This window comes from Echinops telfairi, unplaced genomic scaffold (genome assembly GCF_000313985.2).
Source record: "Echinops telfairi isolate 266 unplaced genomic scaffold, ASM31398v2 ScPeMD7_7457;HRSCAF=8495, whole genome shotgun sequence".
Taxonomy (NCBI): domain Eukaryota; kingdom Metazoa; phylum Chordata; class Mammalia; order Afrosoricida; family Tenrecidae; genus Echinops; species Echinops telfairi.
In genome coordinates this window covers 21,644,375-21,662,237 of record NW_022111357.1, presented here as the reverse complement: position 1 = coordinate 21,662,237, position 17,863 = coordinate 21,644,375, and the positions used below count along the sequence as shown (strand labels likewise).

Below are 17,863 nucleotides of genomic sequence, written 5' to 3'. Positions count from 1 at the left end.
GCAGTAGATCCATGAATGTGGTCGAGAATACAGAGAGCAGTTCTGAGACATAAATAAATCCTCGAGAGAACAAGTCACTGGGTTGTGGGGCTCAAGACCATGGTCTTGGGGAACAGCAAAGTCAATTGACATCACACAGCTCACAATAGTCTACATCAGTGGTTCTCAACCTGTGGGTCGAGACCCCTTTGGGGGTCTAAAGACCTTTCACAGGGGTTACTCGATTCATCACAGTAGCAAAATGAGTGATGAAGCAGCACGAAAATAACTCTGTGGTTGGGGGTCACCACACCATGAGGAACTGTATGAAAGGGTCCCGGCATTAGGAAGGTTGAGAACCACTGTTCTACATCCTATTTGGGGAGTGGGGACAAGGGTCTAAAATGGTCCCGAACAGCTATCTAACATGCTACTACTGGTCCTTCCCTGTCCAGAGTCTGGAAGAGTGAGGAAAACTGAAGGATGTATGGAAATATGTAGCCCAAGGGACTGATGGATACCACACAAATATCTGCCTCCACAACCCTGAAACCAGAACTAGATGGTGCCCGGCCACCACTACCCACTGCTCTTATCTCAAAAGGGTTCCTATTAGAAGGTCCTGGAGAGAGCGGGAGAAAATGAGCAACAGAACTCAAAATCCTAACAGACCAAGTTCACTGGTCAGGTAGAGACAGTGGAACCCCTGAGACTATGGCCCTGGGGCACCTTTCAGGCCGAAAGCTCAATGAATCCTCTGCTTTAAAATACTCAAGGTCAAAGAGGCAGCATATCCCCAAGGGCAAAGCTCAGAAGGTGAGGAAAGAAGGAAGAATAGGAACAGGAAAGACAAGGAGGAAGTGGGTAAGTGATGCCACACTGAGGGAATTACCACGGACAGGCTGAAACCAAGTGCGCAGCAAGTGTTGAATATCGAACTGATCATCTCCTCTATGAGCCGCCATTTAATTCAAAATAAAAAGGTTTTTGTTTTTTTAAGTGTAGTATTGAGGTGACGTGTAAAGGGACCAGTATAGCAGTGGTCCCAGACACAAATAAAGGCTTGATAAATGGCTCCCCTGCTCCCCCGTGCACATGTCCACACCTCCAGGCTTCTTTTGCTTACCTGAAATAGACCATCTTCATGGCTCCCACGGGACCTGGCTTCCTGGTCCAAGTGCAGACCTTCTGCACGCGTCAGTCCCTTCTCATGCAGCAAGGCCAGAGCTTGTCCCTGCCCCACAGCTCCCAGCAACCTTTGAGCCAGGTCAAGCTCAGTGGGCTTTCTGGGACAGAAATTCCTGGATTGCCCTTTTGGCTTTTAGACAAGTCAGTGCCCCTCCTCCAAAGAAGGGGGCCAATGCACCCCCCAAAAAAAATACAAAAACAAATTTCTCTGCCATCGAGTTGACCCCATAGGACAGAGCTGAACTGTCCCTGTGGCTGTCTGAGGCAGTAACTCTTCAGTAGGAAACCTCATCCTTCTGAGCAGCAGCTGGAGGTTTTGAACTGCTGACCTTGTGGTTAAGCAGCCAATGAGTAACCACTATGCCACCAGGGTTCCTAGGAAGGGGGCAGTCTTCCATAATCCCTATCCTGTCCATTGAAACACAGGAGGGATTGCTTTCTGTCTGGAAGATCCCTCCATCCCACGAACCAAACATGACTCCCGCCTCCTCCATAGGTCCTAAGCCCAGCCCTTTCTGGCTTACCCTTTAAAATGCAATTTGGGCATCACCTCCTCCAGGACACCTTGGTGACACCACCCACGCCTCGAATGTGTTTTTGCAACTGCCACATCAGCTGCGATGCTACCTTATGTGTCTGTGCGTTTGCAGGATTGGGTCTTATCCAGTCGTGAACCGTGCCATTCCGATAGCCCCCAAACAACGATGCTCATGTTCAAAGTAGCGTCCCGGTGGTGCAGTGCCTTAAGCACTGGGCAGCCAACCCAAAGGTCAGCTGTTGGACCCATCAGCCTCCTCAGAATCTACTCTGTCCCACAGGGTCACTGGGGGCTGGAATCCACTCAAGGGCCGTGGGTTTGGAACTGAGGTTCCAGGTAAGTGGGTCAGGGAGAAAGCTACAGAAGGCTCCTGAACTGGACCTTGAAGAACAAGCAGGAGCCGGCTCCACTGAAATGGAAGGCAGGCCATCCAGAGGAGCAAACGGCATGTGCCAAGGCCCAGAGGAAGCAAAGTCCGGTGTGGCCATGGTGGAGGAACAGAGGCAGGGAAGCCAGGTCGTGGATGGCCTGTTAAGACAAGCACAGGGCTTAGCACTTTGTCCAGCAGCCAAAGGGGACTCACAGAGGGGCATTAGCATGGGGTGGGCAGGCATGGAAACCATTAGAACTACTTTTGAGATTAGGGGGCGGGGCTGGCACAATGAGCCCCCTGGAAGGCTGGTTCCTCAGTCCTAGCTTCAGGCTTTTGGTTCAGCGGGGTCGCAGGCAGGCCTGAGAATCTGCATTTCTGGCAAGTTCCCGAGGGACGCTGACCCATCGGTCGGAAGATACCATGGACACAGAACCATTTCTATACAGGGCGCGGTGACGAGCACATCACAAGGAGTAGACTATGCAGAGGCAGCAACTGAACCAGCTTGAGGCCCATGTGTGGAATTCTTGTGTGTGTGGGGGTGGACGGGGACGACGGTGCCTGAGCTTAAGTCTTCGCCGATGTGCCGCTGCCACTGTCTGTTAGTGCAGGCGACGATGAGGAACAAGTGTGGCAGGGCCTCCAGACTGAGGTGACCTTGCAGGACAGGCCTGGGGAAGGACTTCGGCAAACTCTGAGCACTGCAGCCCAATCTACAACTGAGCCTGGGGAGGCTGCCCCCGGGCCAGGCCTTCCGTCTGGTAGTGCATGGGGCTCACTATGAGTTGGGGGCTGGCTTGGCCACAGCTCAAGACCACCATTGAAATCACTCAGGTGGGAGGCAAAGGAGGCAAAGTGTGGTAGTGACATAATCTATGGTCATTTTGAGATGTACGAGGGAAGGGGTGGAGTTTGGCCTGTCAATCAGGTCACAGCTTGATCTCATTTGGAGGCGGGATACACACTCACTACTAGGGAGACATTCTTGTTGACAAACCACATGGAGACAGGCTGATGACCGTCAGAGCCCTGGAGCTGAAGGAACCACGTGGAGACCCCTGCCAGCACTGAGATGTTTCCACCACCACTGGATCCACAAGACTTCCCACCCACTGGCCTGTGATCATCCTGCATTCAGCATCATTGCATGTGTTTCATGAGTCTGAAGAGGAATTTATAGATTGGTATTGGGCATATGGGCTAATATCGGACTTATGGACTTGATCTAGGCTGAGTTGGGATGTTTTCTCAATATTCAACTGCTCTTGTACATAAAGCTCATAGACACTCGTGTCTATGAATTTGTGTCTCTAGTCTACCCAGACTAACACACTTGAGTATGTATTCACACATGAAATCCTGACGTCACTCTTTTCAGCACCTGGATTGGTGAGAAATGGAAGCGTGGTGATAAGTCAGGGTCGGGAAGGGAGGCTATTTGGTGGAAGCAGACCCACAGTTGGTAGCAAGTTCAGAGAGCACAACAAAGACACAGCGCCCAGAGTTGTCATTTAATGCCCGGTCGTTAAAACCCAAGGAGGCTCACCGGGTGCCCATCACAACCGGACCCAGGGTGAAACCAGAATGGAGGGCACCATCCTGTACCGAGTCCCAGCACAGGTACCAGTCCTCTCAGGCCCCACCCGCCAACCCAAGCGTGCTGTCTACTCAAAGCTTCCTCATCTCCTGCAGGAGCCAGCAGGCTGGTGGGCTTGTGGCACCGTCGGAGCAGAGGGCCCTCGTGAGAGAACAGGGTCCTGGGAGGAGGTAGGGGCCTCCGGGCAGAATGACAAGAACCAGAGAGCTAATCTCCAACAACCCCAAAAGGCATTCACTTCAAACGCGCTAAGCCACACAACACCAGACGCTGGGAAACCCCAAACATTCGCACTAAACACTAATGGCTTCACAGAACTCGAGGCTGAGAACACTTGGGGGACATGAAGACGAAACAGCCGAACGCCAGTTTCATGAGCGTTCCCAGCTCCCTCCTCTCCCTGCAGCCGCTCTCCTGGCCAGCCGGCTGCATCCCCCAGAGAAGGGACTGAGCTGTCCATCATGCCCGCGTAGCTAGAGGGGAAGGGCTCGGGCACCCGGCCCTGTTTGTAAGAAACATCTTTAAAGCTCCAACTCGACTAGGAAACTGAATGCTACCGTGGTCCCTGGAGGCCCCGGGTCTGGGGTGTGCCCGGTGACCCAGGGGCTTAGAATTAGGCAGCTTGGGAAGAAATGGGCTTGTCTTCAATCCTAGTTTTAAAGCTTACCTGGCCCTGAAGGAAATACTGCACAAAACGGCTTTCTTAAAGCACTCCGGGCACCAGGAGTTTCAAGTGTCACTGGCAAGAAAGAGGCACGAGCTTGTTTCTCCTGCCCAGCCCGAGGCTTTGCCTGGGTGGTTCAGCTCCTCTGCGGGGCGCAGGAGACAGAAAGGGGCCCCACGGGGCAGGACTGGGCAGCTGGCTGTGGACTCAGGGGCGGCCGGCCCCAAGCTGGGCATTTGGGGAAGGAGCTCTCCATGCAGTCAGCCCTCAGCATGAAGCTTCTGCTGTTGGTCCTGCCGGCCCTTTCTCCCTGTTCTCTAATTCCATTTGGGGAGGCGCAGCTTCAGACAGAGCCCACGGCCAGCGAGTCAAGCATCTCTGTCTTCAGGGAACCGGCCACATGGCTGCCCGGCGGCAACCTCAGAAGGCGGCCTGACCCCAGTTCCACTGTCCTGAGCGCCCTGCCCCACCCTGAGACAGGTGCCCAGGTGGTCCCTTGGGCCCAGGCATGCTGGGGCTCCCACTGGGCTTCTGCTGAGAACCCCGTGAGCGTTTGTAGAGGGGAGACGGAGTGTTTCTTTAAAGCACACCAAGTCGAGGGTGGAGTGTCTGCGACCTGTGGACCACTCCCGGGCTGGAAGCGGACTTGGGGAGCTCTGGAGGTGGAGCAAATGGCAAAAGGCATGGTTGTCCCCAGGCGCCGGGGCCCTGGTCGCCGACCCGCTCCTGCTCCCAAGCTTCACGCCACTCAGACAGCTTTGGAGCGGTCAACAAGAAGGCCCACTTCACATTTTAGACCAACTTAATGCTACAACGTCTTAACAAAGTGCTCCCTAGCTGGGGCCCTGAGGAAACCCTGCTCCCTGAGGGTAGGTGCTGGTAGGCCTTCCGGACCCCACTCCTGGCCACCTCGCGACAGAAGGCCTGGCCATGGCCTTGGCTTACGCCCCACCCCCCACCCCAGGTTTGGATGGGGTGAGTGAGACCTCTGAGAGACGTGATGAAACCCACCACTCACCAGGCCTCAAGACTGTGGAGGGAAAGAGGAGCCCACCTCCCTTTAGCTGCCAGGCCTGGTCTGCAGTGCAGACCCCTCTCTGTCAGCCCCTCAGGATCCTTGTGGCAGTAACAGAGGCACCAGCATGCCACCACCAGGCCCTGGCCACCTACCCGAGGGCTCTGGGTGAAAGCTACACAGGTGGCGGTCAGTACAGAATCACCCCCCACCCCTGTTCAACCAACTGGCAAGAAAAACATCGTCCAGGGAGGGATGTAGGGACAAGACCAGAAGTCACCCAATGGAATGCTTTGGGGCTGAGTACCTGTCACTAGCTCACCTGGCCCTAGCCTCTCCCTTCTCCCTGGTGGCACTGCCTCCATCCCCCAGACTCTGCCAGGGCCAGGCCCCAAATCTGAGGAGAGCTGTCCACCAGGGCCAGGGCGGCTGCCTCTCCACTGTCTAGGTTCGCCTCAGGAAGAGCTGTCCGTGCCCTGCTGCCCTGTCCTGAGTGCAGGGCTGCTTTGAGAGCCCCGAGGGCCACCTCCCGGGAGGATCCTTTTTATATTCTCTGGGGAGAGGGAGGGGGAAGTTAGGAATTCCATGGGAAAGGGTCTCAAAAACTGGCTGCTCCCTCCACCCACGACTCCTCCTGCTGTCTCCCAGGACCCACTCCTGGGAGAGAGGAGACCTAGAGTCTGAGGCTAGCACCCCAGCTGGAGACACCAGACTAAGAGCAGAAGGTCCACAGATGGGCGGCCAACACTTACTAGAAGTTCAAGGCCTTAAGTGCAACTGGAGCCCGGACACCCTGGATGACCCCTCAGACACCTAGCCCCCCCACTACGGGTGGGAAGGCTGGGGGCTGGCCTGGGGCATTGGAAGCCTGGGGGTGGGTGGGGTGGGTGGGGGGTGTCAGTCCTTGGACTATGGGCAGTGCTGGCCCTCTCTGAGGAGAAGTCTTGCTAGAACTAGAACGATCTCCCTGCTAAAACTCAGGGGAGACAAAACAGAACTCAACCTGAAATAAATACAAAGGCATTAAGTGCTTCTTAATAAACGGAGGGCCCTAATGACCCCTCAAAAGGAACCGGAAGGCCTTTTCCCGACCCGGTCTCCTCGCCTGTGGCCCTTCTGTGAGAGGTCTGAGGTCAGAAGACGAGAGGAGCCGGGACCGGCTCCCATTAGGAAGGGGAAGGACCCGAACCCCTGATAACACCCCTCGGCTGCCTCCTCCAAAGCCCTCCAAGCAGCTTCTGCTGACAGGGCGTGGGAAAGGAGCAGTGACCTCTCCCCCCACCCCCATGCCCTCAGGGCAGCACCTCATGTCCAACGTCCCTGTGTGGGCAGAAGATCTGTCAGTCTGTCCATGAGGAGGTAGAGACAGGGGCAGGGCAGCTGGGGACAGGCAGGGTGACTCAGTTAATCAGCAGGTCCCCAAGGTCATAAGAGTCAAAGAGGTCGCTGATGCCCTCTCCGCAGTCCAGGCCCCACAGGTAGTCCTCTTGATCCAGGGACGGGGAGAAGCTGACCAACGGGGAGCTGCACGCCAGCGTTGGGGACAGGAACTGGTCCTCGGTCTGCTGCAGGAGTGGGTGTGGCAGATCCAACATGCTGTCCGTGGCTTCCAGGGGGACCAGGGGCGACTGCAGGACCTGCTGAGGAAGCACTGGAGACAAAGAGCCCAGGGTCACATCTGGCTCGGATGCCCAACTCCCTCTAGGTGGGGCTGTGCCAGGGTCCCCGGGGGCCTCAGAGCATGAGGTCCACCGGCCCCCACTCTCTGGATAGCGACGCCCCTTCTTCCTCCGTGGCCTGCCCTGCAGCGACACCCCCTCATGGTTCAGGAGACTACCGCTCACTCAGTTGCCCAAGCGGAAAGGCCCAAGAGCATCCACAGGCCACCATTTCCTCCACATCCCGTCCAGCGGCCACGGCCAAATGAGTTCTCCAGCTCATTTCCCTTCGGCTCCTGGACCAAATGTCCGCCTCGCTCACCTGGTCCACTGGGGGAGCCCTTTACCTGGACTGGTCACCTTCCTTAGACGCCTGCCTCTTTTAATCTATACTCTAACTTTAAAAAAAAGCCCTAGCTTCCCATTGACTTAGAGCAAAACCCAAGTTCCGGAAGGACTTGAGGAAGTCTGTGTGATCCTGCCCGTCTCCTTCCTACCTCTCCCCGCACCTTCCACCCACAGCTCAGTCTAATCACACGGGCGCCAGCTGGTCTTCAGAACTGCAGCCCAGGCTCACGGAGCCGTAAGGTGATTTCCTACACAGGGGCCTGGAACGGGGCGCCGGAAACCCCCCACCAAATGCATCCCGGTGCTTGGAATCCCACCGTTTGAGTCATTCCTTCAGCCCAACCCAAGCGTGGATGTGAAAATACTGCTCTGCTGTGCCAGACTGCTCAATCAACCGCTGACTCATCGTCACCACGGGCAACTAGCTTTCTCTGAGCCCTTCTTTCCTCACCTTTAAGATGGGGAGGATAGTTCTCTCTGCCTGGAAGGGTTATTGAGAGGGTTAAATGCTAAACGAACACAGAGAATACTGGTCTGCAGAAAGCCCAGGCTGGACTCACTACGCTACCCTTGTTCTTAAGAACAGTCCCCTCGGACCGCGTAGAAGTGGGTGAGGGAGACGTCGGATGGTGTAAGATATGACAAAATAATAATACTTTATAAATTATCAAGGGGGAAGGGGGAGCGGGGAGGGAAGGGGAAAATAAGAAGCTGATACCAAGGGCTCAAGTAGAAAGCAGGTGTTTTGAGAATGATGATGGCAACATATGTACGAATGGACACAATTGATGTATGTATGGATGTGATAAGAGCTGTATGAGCCCCTAATAAAATGATTTAAAAAAAAAAAGAGAATAGTCCCCTCTGCTAACTTCAAGGTCAGCAGTTCGAAACAACTGGTTGCTCCTTAGGAGAAAGATGAGGCTTTCTGTGCCGGTAAACAGTCACGTTCTCAGGAACCCATGGGGGCAGTTCTACCCTGTCCTATCAGGGCACGATGAGTCAGCCTGGACTCCATGGCAGGGAGTATCTGCTCTGGAATTTGGCCTGTCCTTCTGTCTGTGACGCTTACAAACAAAAGATACAATCCTTGTTCCTTAAGGGCATCAACTAGACACCTACGTTTCTTTCCAAATGAGTGAGATGCGGGGACCTTTACCACTGAAAACTTGTGATTCTGTAAAACACACCTGTCAATGGAACAGCCTGCTCTCTGAGCTAAGCTCTCCCCAGACACTTAAGCAGCCCTGAGAGGCCATGCTGCTACCCTACGTACAGATGAGGAGACTGAGGCCAAATGAAGTCAATTAAATGTATCTGAATGGAAAACAAACAAAATGACATGTGCCTGTTGGGTGCATTGCAGAAGGTAAGCTTAGGGGAGTGAAAGTGACCAGGCTCTGTAGCGAGGACGTGGGTTTGGGGCCCCAGCGGCACCTCTCCCTGGCCGTGGGACCCAGAGCCTCCCTCAGAGACCGTAAAGATCCACCTTGCTGAGCTGCTGAGATAACACAGCTGAGAGCCTGGACTACACGCTGGACCTTGCTCTCTGTGTTGCTGTCTACCGTGTTGTCCAAATAGAGCTGATCTGTGCCAGCTGTCACTTCAGCACACCCTGAACACCTCCTGTGCGGGGTGGTGGGGGGGGTGGGGGGGTGTTAAATTGTGTTTGGCTGCATATCTCTAACACCCAGCATGAGGCCTGGCAGATGGTAGGTGCTCAGTACACACTAGCTGTTTCCAAAATCACATTCAAATCATATTGCCTCCTGAGCCCACCCCAAGACCACAATGGGATCCTAAGTGTCCCCTGTCCTGGAGGCAACATAACAGAAACTCAGGAAGGTTCAGGCGACCTGCCCACAAGCCACAAAGCCACTGAGACGTCTGAGCCCTGTCAGCTACACTGAGGCTTACCTCAGACCGTCAGAGCCCAAAGGGGTGTTAGAAAGGACTCTGGTCCAAACTCCTTCCGATGCAGATGAGGGAAACGGAGGCCACAGAGAGTGGATGGGTACCCTTGGATGCCAGAGACAGGGTCGGGACCAGCTCCCGGGGCCTCCTCTTTGGGCCTGCACGGCCATGATCATGCTTCAGGTCAGAACCTGGAGCGTGGGTACATGTCTGCTTGTGTGACCCTTTCAGGAAACTTCCTCCCCTCCCCCTCGCTGGACACTATGAGGTCAAATGGCAAGGGTTGAGGGCAGCCATACCCCAAGACCTGGCACGGAGGTGAAAACTGGCTTCTGGGCTGGCCTGATTGCTCTGAGGCCCAGCAAAGCCTCTGCCCCTCACTCGGTCTCGGGCTCGAGCTGTGAAAGGAAGAGAAGAGCCCTGTCTCCACCCAGGCCTGGCGCGGCTGAGGGAAGGGGTTGTAACTTTGGGTTCTAACTGTGCATGTGCTGACAGCCAAGCAAGCAGCCAGAGAAGGGAGAACCGGGTGGGGCCCAGGTCTGGGGCGGGAGATAGGCACCTGGGTGGTGCCCAGAGGAACAGATGGCCAGTGTACAGAGGAGCCTCTGAGGCTGACAGACACAGGAGAAATCACGAGAGATGAGCCTGAGGCTGGGCTCCTAGCTCTGCCGTCACCGTGCTGTGTGACCTGAGAGAAGCCACTTGCCCTCTCTGGGCCTACTTTACTCAGGAAAACTGAAGAGCTGAGTTCTATCAGAAGTCAGCACACTCTGCAAACGGTCAAAAAAGTATTTTAGGTTTTACGGACCACTTATGCGCTGTCACAGTCATGGGGGGAAAAAAAGCAAATCAAAACAAAAAACTCTTAGAAGTGTGAAAACCATTCTTAGCCAGGGGCCCTCAAAAACAAGACCCCCGGCAAGTTTGTTGGCCCCTGAGTTAGAGACACGGAATCTGGGAATCTGACCAGTTCTAGCTCTGCTTTTGCTGAAACACTTGGGTTTTCCCTCGGGGCCTTTGGCCTACTGTGGCCTTAAAGGGGCCAGTGGATCTCACTGTAACATGGAAAAGGACAAAAACTCGGCTGGGCCCCTGTCTCGGACCCTTCCGGAGCCCCGCCCTCCCTGGGAGGCCCCTCCCACCTCCCGGGTGATAGTTCCACACCCCTCCAGCGGAGCCAGCTTGTTGGGTGCCTAGCTGGGAGCCCCGTCCTTGAGCTGTCCGTGCTTCCAGGAGACAGCCCTGGACTGGGCGCGTGAAGACCAAGGGCGCCTCATGGCTGGGGCACCCTGGGCAAATCACAGCAGCCCCTGCCTCAGTTTCTCTATCTCCCAACTGGAAGGAACAAAACTGACCTTGAGAGGGCTGTGAGGAAATACGAAACTGTTCACGCACTGTGAATGACAAACAACGGCCCTGAGCAATCTGGGTAGAAATTGTGGAAACTGAACTGCTGTATAAGCCTTGCCCTTGACTGAAACAGCTTCTCTCAAGAAAATGAGTTGCTGTGAGGAATGATGGGGTAATGGGGTGGGCCAGTATAGAGTTGGGACTCAAAAACCTTATTCTCCCCAAGAAAGGTTTTAGCCTTTTCCCTTCCAAACATCCCCCACAAAGCACTCCCTGAGCTCCCAGTTTATAGTGACTGTGGGCTCACTGAGTGCCAGCGGCTGTCATCGGCCATGGTCACAGTAGCAGCAACGCCAATGGTGGCAGTCACACTGATCGTGAAACCAGTCACTACGGAGCCGAGTCCAGCTCCTGGCAGGCCCCACGCGTGTCCGAGTAGAACTCCACTGCACAGGGTTGTCAATGGCTGGTGTTTGGGGAAGTAGACTGCCAGGCCTTTCTTCTGATGCACCTCAGGGTGGCCTCAAACCTTCAACCTTCTGGTTAGCAACAAGTGTGTGAACCATTTGCATGACCCAGGGACTCCATGGATAGTAATAGTGAATGGGGTTTGCCAGGTAGCGTTGCAAGCACTTAACCTATAGCAACCGATACTGAACACTCACTACTGCCTTGTCTCGGAAGCAGGTCTGCACTAGCACTATCGATACTACGTCTTTTACACACGAGGAGGTTGACACAGAGACCTTCCGTAACCTGCCCAAGGTCACACAGCTAGTCACTAGAAGAGCTGGGATTCAAAACCAGGCCTCCTGACCCTGGAGCAGCCTCAGCCCCCCCAGTGCGACAAGGAACGTGGACAGCATCAAGGGCAGTTCAAAGGGGCCGGGGGCACCATGGTGATAAGCAGTCAGACGGGTTACTCTCTCCACCTCGTGTCCCTCTGCACAGAAGGCCCTACCTGAGGCAGGTTCGGTTTCCACGATTCCGGGGCTGGCACAGCTGCCAGGCTCGCCTGAGTCAGAGCTGGGGTCAACGGTGGAGGTGGAAGAGAGCGGCTCCTTGGCAGGGCTGTCTGGCTCCTGCACCTCCTCCGGGCACAGGTAGACTTCTATGGGCCCTTGAGTGCTCTTCAGGTAGAGCTGCAGATTCTCCTGGAGGAAGAGGAGCCAGGTCAAGGCTCTGTGGGTCGGTGTGCACGGCAGACATACCGGGCACCCGGGGTCCTTGTGAGCAAGTGCACACCCTGGGCTGGCTTCTCTGCCTATGATGGGCACCTGCTGCGTCTGCCTGACCCCGAGTTCCCTTCTTTTAGGAAGAGAGACTTGGTTCTCCTTCAGGAAACTGTTCTCGCCTACTCTCAGGTCATGTATTCGGGTGGGGCCAGTACCCTTCCTCACCCCTGAAGGGTGAGCTTGTGAGGCAGGCTGGGACCAGTCAGCTACAATGAATGGTTGGGAGTGGCACATGACCCCAGTCAGACCAAGGACTTCTGCTGGGCTTATGGAAATGGAGCTACCTGCCGAGCAGAGCTGGTAGCACAAAGCCTATTCCTGCCACCGCAGGAGCGGCGGCCACCTGGGCCTGCACATAGGAAAGCAGAGGGAGAGAGTGGGTGGGAGGCGGGCATGGGAGTCAGTCTGGGCTCCTGGATCCAGCCTTGCTGGAAATCTCCAAATCATCTCCCTGGACTTGTCATTTGGTTCCCTTTTCCCTCCCCCTGCAGAGGGAGCCCTGGTGGCACAGTGGTTAAGTAGGGTTTGGTTTTGTTGCTACTAATCACAAGGTCAGCAGTTCGGAACCACCAGCAGCTCTGAGGAAGAAAGACAAGGCTTTCTAGCCCCACACAGAATTCCAATTCTGGAAATCCTTGGAATCGCCTGTTCCCACTCTGTCCTCCAGGGCTGCTGTCAGAATCAACTGGATGGCAGGGCAGCTTTGTGTTTGTTTTTAGCATACGTCAGTGAAACTTAGCAGTCTGTGGTTATTTATAACCAAGAAGATGAATACCTGGCCTTCTCATCCCTGCCTCTTCCTGACCACACGAGGCTACACACACACACACACACACACACACACACACTCAGGCCTCCGTGCCTCTCTGCTCACGCAGCACCCTCTGCATGCCTCTACTTCACCCAGCCAAGATCCCTTCTGTCCTTCCGACCCAGTTTAACTGTCCCCACCCGAGGAGGCTTCCTCCACCCTATCCGCTTCCTCAAAACGTCTTTCATCTGTAAAGGACAGCATCGTGACTCGCTGGGGTCTCCCAGGCAGGGCAGGGCCTTGCTTATCGGTCCACGGAGTCGTTTCTTGGGCCCTTCTGTGTGCCAGGCCCTGGGCTGGGGGTTCCACATGGGCAGAACACTTCCTTACAGGCTTAGGTGTTAGCGTGTCACCATGTCATCACCCGGCTGCATCACAGCACCGTCCTAAACTCACGCTGTTGATTCCAACTCACAGCGACCCTACAGGACAGAGCAGACCTGCCCCCTTGGGATTTCCATGCCCATAAATCTCTGCAGAAGCAGAAAGCCTCAACTTTCTCCCCAGGAGTGGTTGGTAGTTTTGAACTACTGACCTTGCAGTTAACCCAATCACAGCACGTGAAGGCTATAAACACAGGCTGTCAGGAAGTCTGGGGGTGATCAGAGAAGACTTCTTTGAGGAAACGACTTTCAAGATGAAGTTTGGGGGAGGAGTAGCAGGGAACCGGGCAGAGGGAGGAAGCACACTCCAGCTGGGGGACAGCATGAGTGTGGGTCTCACGCCGGAGAGGAGCGTGCTGTGACTGTGAGCTGTCGTGTGAGTCAGACTCCAACTCACAGCAACGCCACGCACCACGGGATCAGACTGTTGGGACCCAGACTTTCCACTGGCTGCTTTTCAGAAGTGGGTCACCAGGCCTACTTCCTAGTCTGTCTTAGTCCGGAAGCTCCGCCGAAGCCTGTTGAGCATCACCACACCTCGAGACAAGTGGCAGCTGTGTTTGGGTGCATTGGCTGGAAATACAACCTGGGTCTCCTGAATGGAGATGAGCATTCTAGCACTGTGCCCCCCGCCCCCCTCCAACAGAGGTACATTTAGAATGGTAAAACAACAGCAGGCAGGTCAGTGTGGCCGAAGCAAAGAAAATAAACAGGGGCTAAGGTGAAAGCAGAGGCAGGTGAAGTTTGTTGGGAATGGAGCACACAAAGGGGTCACACAGAGTTTTGTGAATTTTGGTCTTCTGCAAGGAAACAATAGTCCAGAGGACGAATGGGCCACACAAACCCCAGCCTCCGTGACCCTGAGACCAGAAGAGCTGGATGGTGCCCGGCTATCCCAGCTGACTTCTCTGAAAGGGGGCGCAGTCAAAGGCCCTGGATAGAGCGGGAGAAAAAACGTGGAAGCAAACTCAAAATTATGCATTCAGTCCAGACAACTGGTCAGACAACGACTGGTGGGCGGCCCACAGGTACCCTTCAGAGCTGGACACTCGCTCACTGTCTTGGCTTCTCTTTTAGTCAAACAATAGACAGGCCTGTCAGGTGAACCACAATCCCAAGGAGGTGCACGCGTACTACAGCTCACATGTGCCCAGGGACAAAGCCCAGGAGGCAGTAGGGACAGGAAAGAAGGACAAAGGGAAACGGAGAGTCCAGGGAGTAAGTGGAAAGAGTGGTGACATTGTGAGGCTCGCAGTCAAGGTCATGGGACAAAACGTGTCTGAATGATTGGGTGAAAAACCAATTTGTTCAATAAACTTTCACCCAAATCAGTTTGAGAAGAAAAAATAGGACATTGGTCTTTCACCTAAGAAAGGGTTCAGACAAAATACCCATTTATAAACTATCAAGGGCTCATGTGGGAGGGGCGAGCGGGGAGGGAGGGGAAAAATGAGGACCTAATGTCGGCGGTTTAAGTGGAGAGAAAATGTTTTGACAATGATGTACAAATGCGCTTTACACAATTGATGTGTGTATGGATTGGGATAACAGTTGTATGAACCCCTAATAAAATGTTTAAAAAAAAGAAAAGAAAAAAAAAGAAAGGGTTCCATACATGACACAAATAGTGTTTGACTCTTAGTCAAAAGGTTGGTAGTTTGAATCCCCCCCACCCCCCCAAAGCACCGCCTGGCAACCTGCTTCTGGAAGACCTCAGCCCCCCAACCCCCATGGAGCAGTTCTGTTGGAAATCACAGGGACGGACAGCTCAGTGTGGAGGCCCGCGTGTGAACGCCAGGAAGAGACCAGGAACCAAGAGTTGCCCCGACCAGGACTTGCTGCCCTTTCCTGACCACCAATATTGCCACGGGCACCACACTGGACCCAACAGGCTTGGAGCTAGGCAGTGGGCAATGCCAGGGACAGAGCCTACCAAGTTACCCAGCACCCTCCAGCCTCGCTCTCCCTCAAATACAGGCCCTCTCACCTCATTCTTGTCGGGCACTTCCAGCCTCGTCTGCGGAGGAGCCTTGACCGCGATCACCGTCTGCTCCTTGAAGTTGCCGACAGCCCGGAGGTCCTGGTAAGTCACGTAGGCCAGTGTAGGGGCAGGGGAGTCAAGGAAAGTGGGCATCGGCTCAACCCTCCAACCCCACTGCCTGTCAGGTAGGACCTCAGCCCACCCACCTCTCAGAAGCTTGGAAACACCTCCCTTCTTTGTATTGTTTTTCCAGACTTGAGTTTCTTTTTATTTTATGTACAAATAGTTGGCCAAGATCCTTTGAGTTCTGACGGCAACACTGGCGGTCCATATTGAGGCCGTATTTCCGGGTCAGACGGTGCTGGTTTGAGCACAGTCGGCAAGAGCGGGGAACCCCGGCTAAATTGTCTTGGGTGGCCCCAGTAGCGCTGCTGGTGACCCACGTTGTTTCAAAAGGACCACCTCACTTCTCTTTATAGAGCTTAGAAATGGTTAAAAACTGCCCCTCTTCTTCTGTTTCAGAAAGCCACCTCGGTTCCCTCCTGAAAGCCAGGGGGACTGGATCTGTTAAAGATGCTGCCTTGAACAAGCAAGCAGCAAGTGCTGTCTTGGATCACCCTTTTGCCCCCAGACTTCCTCTCAAGGTCACGCACAGGTAGGAAAACCCATCTGGTTTCTTTCTGTTTCTTACCATCCCTGTTTTCTCACCATTCCCTACAAAACAGGACCCAATCTCCAAAACCCTTGGGGGTACGTGTACCAAGAACGTTTGTGTCCATCATGCCCTTTGATCCCATCACTGCAATCCGCAGGGACACTCAAAAGTGGGGGGTGAGGTGGGGTGGGGTGGAAATGCTCTCTCTCCAAAGATATCCACTGCAGAGTGGCTATTAAAACCTAGAATCGATCAAACTATTCACAGTAGGTCTTATCAGCAGCCAGAGTCGAGTCCGAGGAGGGCATTGTCAAACCATTTCAAACACCCGACTGTTTGTGTTGGGGAAAGAAAATGATTACCATGGCACCAATTTCGTATGGGTCAGCTGTATAGTTGCAGGCTAAGTGACACCATCGCAAATGTGGATGGCAATCGGCAAGTGGAAAAAAGCAGGACACAGTATGCCCGCAGGTCCACACCACCCTTCACTGGGCCCAGCCCCGGGCAGGGGTAAGGAACATTGGCTGTGGGGAGGCAGCCTGTCGGCACGATTCTTCCTTTTCCCCTGCTTCTAAAGAAATAGACGTGTCTCGCTTTATAACTTTAGTATTTTTACGAGCTTTGGGAGGACAAACCGAGGAAGGACGAAATAGATGTGCCCCGGGAGAAAGAAGGGGCTTTCGACTTCCTTAAGGAGCTCCAGGCTCCACACTCACAGGGGCAGTCCTACCCTGTACTGTAGGGGCGCTAGGAGTCAGCCTGGACTGTGAGTGGGTTTTTCTGAGGGTGAATTAGACCTGGCAGGGCGCTGATACACCTCTGGATCGTAATAAGCCTGTACCTGGCCAGCAAATCCACCCTCTGCCTGTCCCCCTCACCCCCGCCCTCCACCGCCCCCTCCAGCCAAAGTGGATATCTCTTGTTGGTCTTGTCTTCGGTCAAGTGCTTGAAGCTCAGAGAACAGCTCTGGATGAGCTGGTCCAAGGCCTGCTCCGTGCTCGTCAGCTCCTTCAGCTCCTGGCCCAGCTGCTGCTGCTTCTTAGGCCGCGTGGGGTCTTCAAGCAGCCCCCTGCCTCTGGGAACACAACAGTCCCCACCAGTGTCAATTTAAGTCCACGCCCAGGGACCCCAATCCCAGGATTTCGGCAGACCAGAGCCGCACAATGAGTCTGGGAGCCAACTCCAGGGCAGGGCTATCCATGTGATCCTCTGTGGAACGCCCCAGGGGTGCAGAGCTCCGGAGTCCGGCCTAACCCCTGGGCATTGCCAGGGATGGAACTTTGAGAAGGGGTCTGGTTTGGGAGAAGAAACCAGTCAGGAACGGAACTCCATCTCTGGAGGTTCTGCTCTGATGCTATGTCCATCCCCCACCCCAGCCCCATTCAAAGGGCAGTGAGCTAACGTAACTTCTGTCTCGTCTCTCGCCTGGGTTCTGGAGAGTCCATGCAGGTCAAGCCACAGGACTGCTCTCCTTGACTTCCATGAAGGGGGGAGAGGAGTCTGGGGTGGCCTCTTTCATGACAGGAAAGGGGCTCTGGGTTAGTCTCCGCTCAGTTCCCAGGGCACTTGGCTAAGCTGGAGGAGAATCTTGGGATCCCCTAGCCAGATGAAAGATGCGCAATCACCTTGACCCTTCACAACTCCCAGGGAACCTTCCAGGCTGCCCTCCCTCACCCAGTAGACTTGCGCCTTCAGGGACTCCTCCCCACCTGCACTGGCTCTGCCCCCAGCGCTTGGGTCCTCTGGACCAAGTGTGTCAGCCCCGCCCCCAGATCCACCCCTATTGGACAAGGCCCTGGCCCTGCCCCGGCCAGGCCCCCCACCCCACCAAGGCCCCAGCACTCACACCCACTGGATGTTGTTCTTGGCCTTCTTGCGGATGAGCTGGATGCCCTCCAGCACGTTGGTGATGTCATAGATGCGTCGCTTCTGCACGTCCAGCACCTCGGCAGCCCAGTTCAGGTCCAGGACGCCATCCTCCGACTCGCTCAGGAGGTAAATGAACTTCTTGGTGAGCAGTCCCAGGGACGTGTCATACCGTGTCTTCTCCCCGGGGGACTTGGGAGCTGAGGGGCAACAGGGGCTCAGTCACACATCAGCTTGGACTGAGTAAGCACCCTTACTTCCCGCGAGTGAGCCCAGGGCGGGCAGGGACCCTTCACCACACTGTC

The 17,863-nt window shown here is 54.9% G+C and overlaps 1 protein-coding gene across 1 annotated transcript in view; it reads right to left on the bottom strand.

The window, feature by feature from the left end:
• Positions 1 to 6,363: 6,363 nt before the first annotated feature.
• Positions 6,364 to 17,863, bottom strand: part of E2F2 (E2F transcription factor 2) — a 19,821-nt gene continuing 8,321 nt past the window's right edge. Inside the window, exons 3-7 of the mRNA XM_045299169.1 lie at positions 17,539 to 17,758; positions 16,609 to 16,767; positions 15,041 to 15,155; positions 11,586 to 11,778; positions 6,364 to 7,005 (exon numbers count right to left, since the gene is read on the bottom strand). Of these exons, the coding sequence (XP_045155104.1) occupies positions 6,755 to 7,005; positions 11,586 to 11,778; positions 15,041 to 15,155; positions 16,609 to 16,767; positions 17,539 to 17,758 (938 nt within the window). The 3' untranslated portion in view covers positions 6,364 to 6,754. The remainder of the gene's footprint in view (positions 7,006 to 11,585; positions 11,779 to 15,040; positions 15,156 to 16,608; positions 16,768 to 17,538; positions 17,759 to 17,863) is intronic.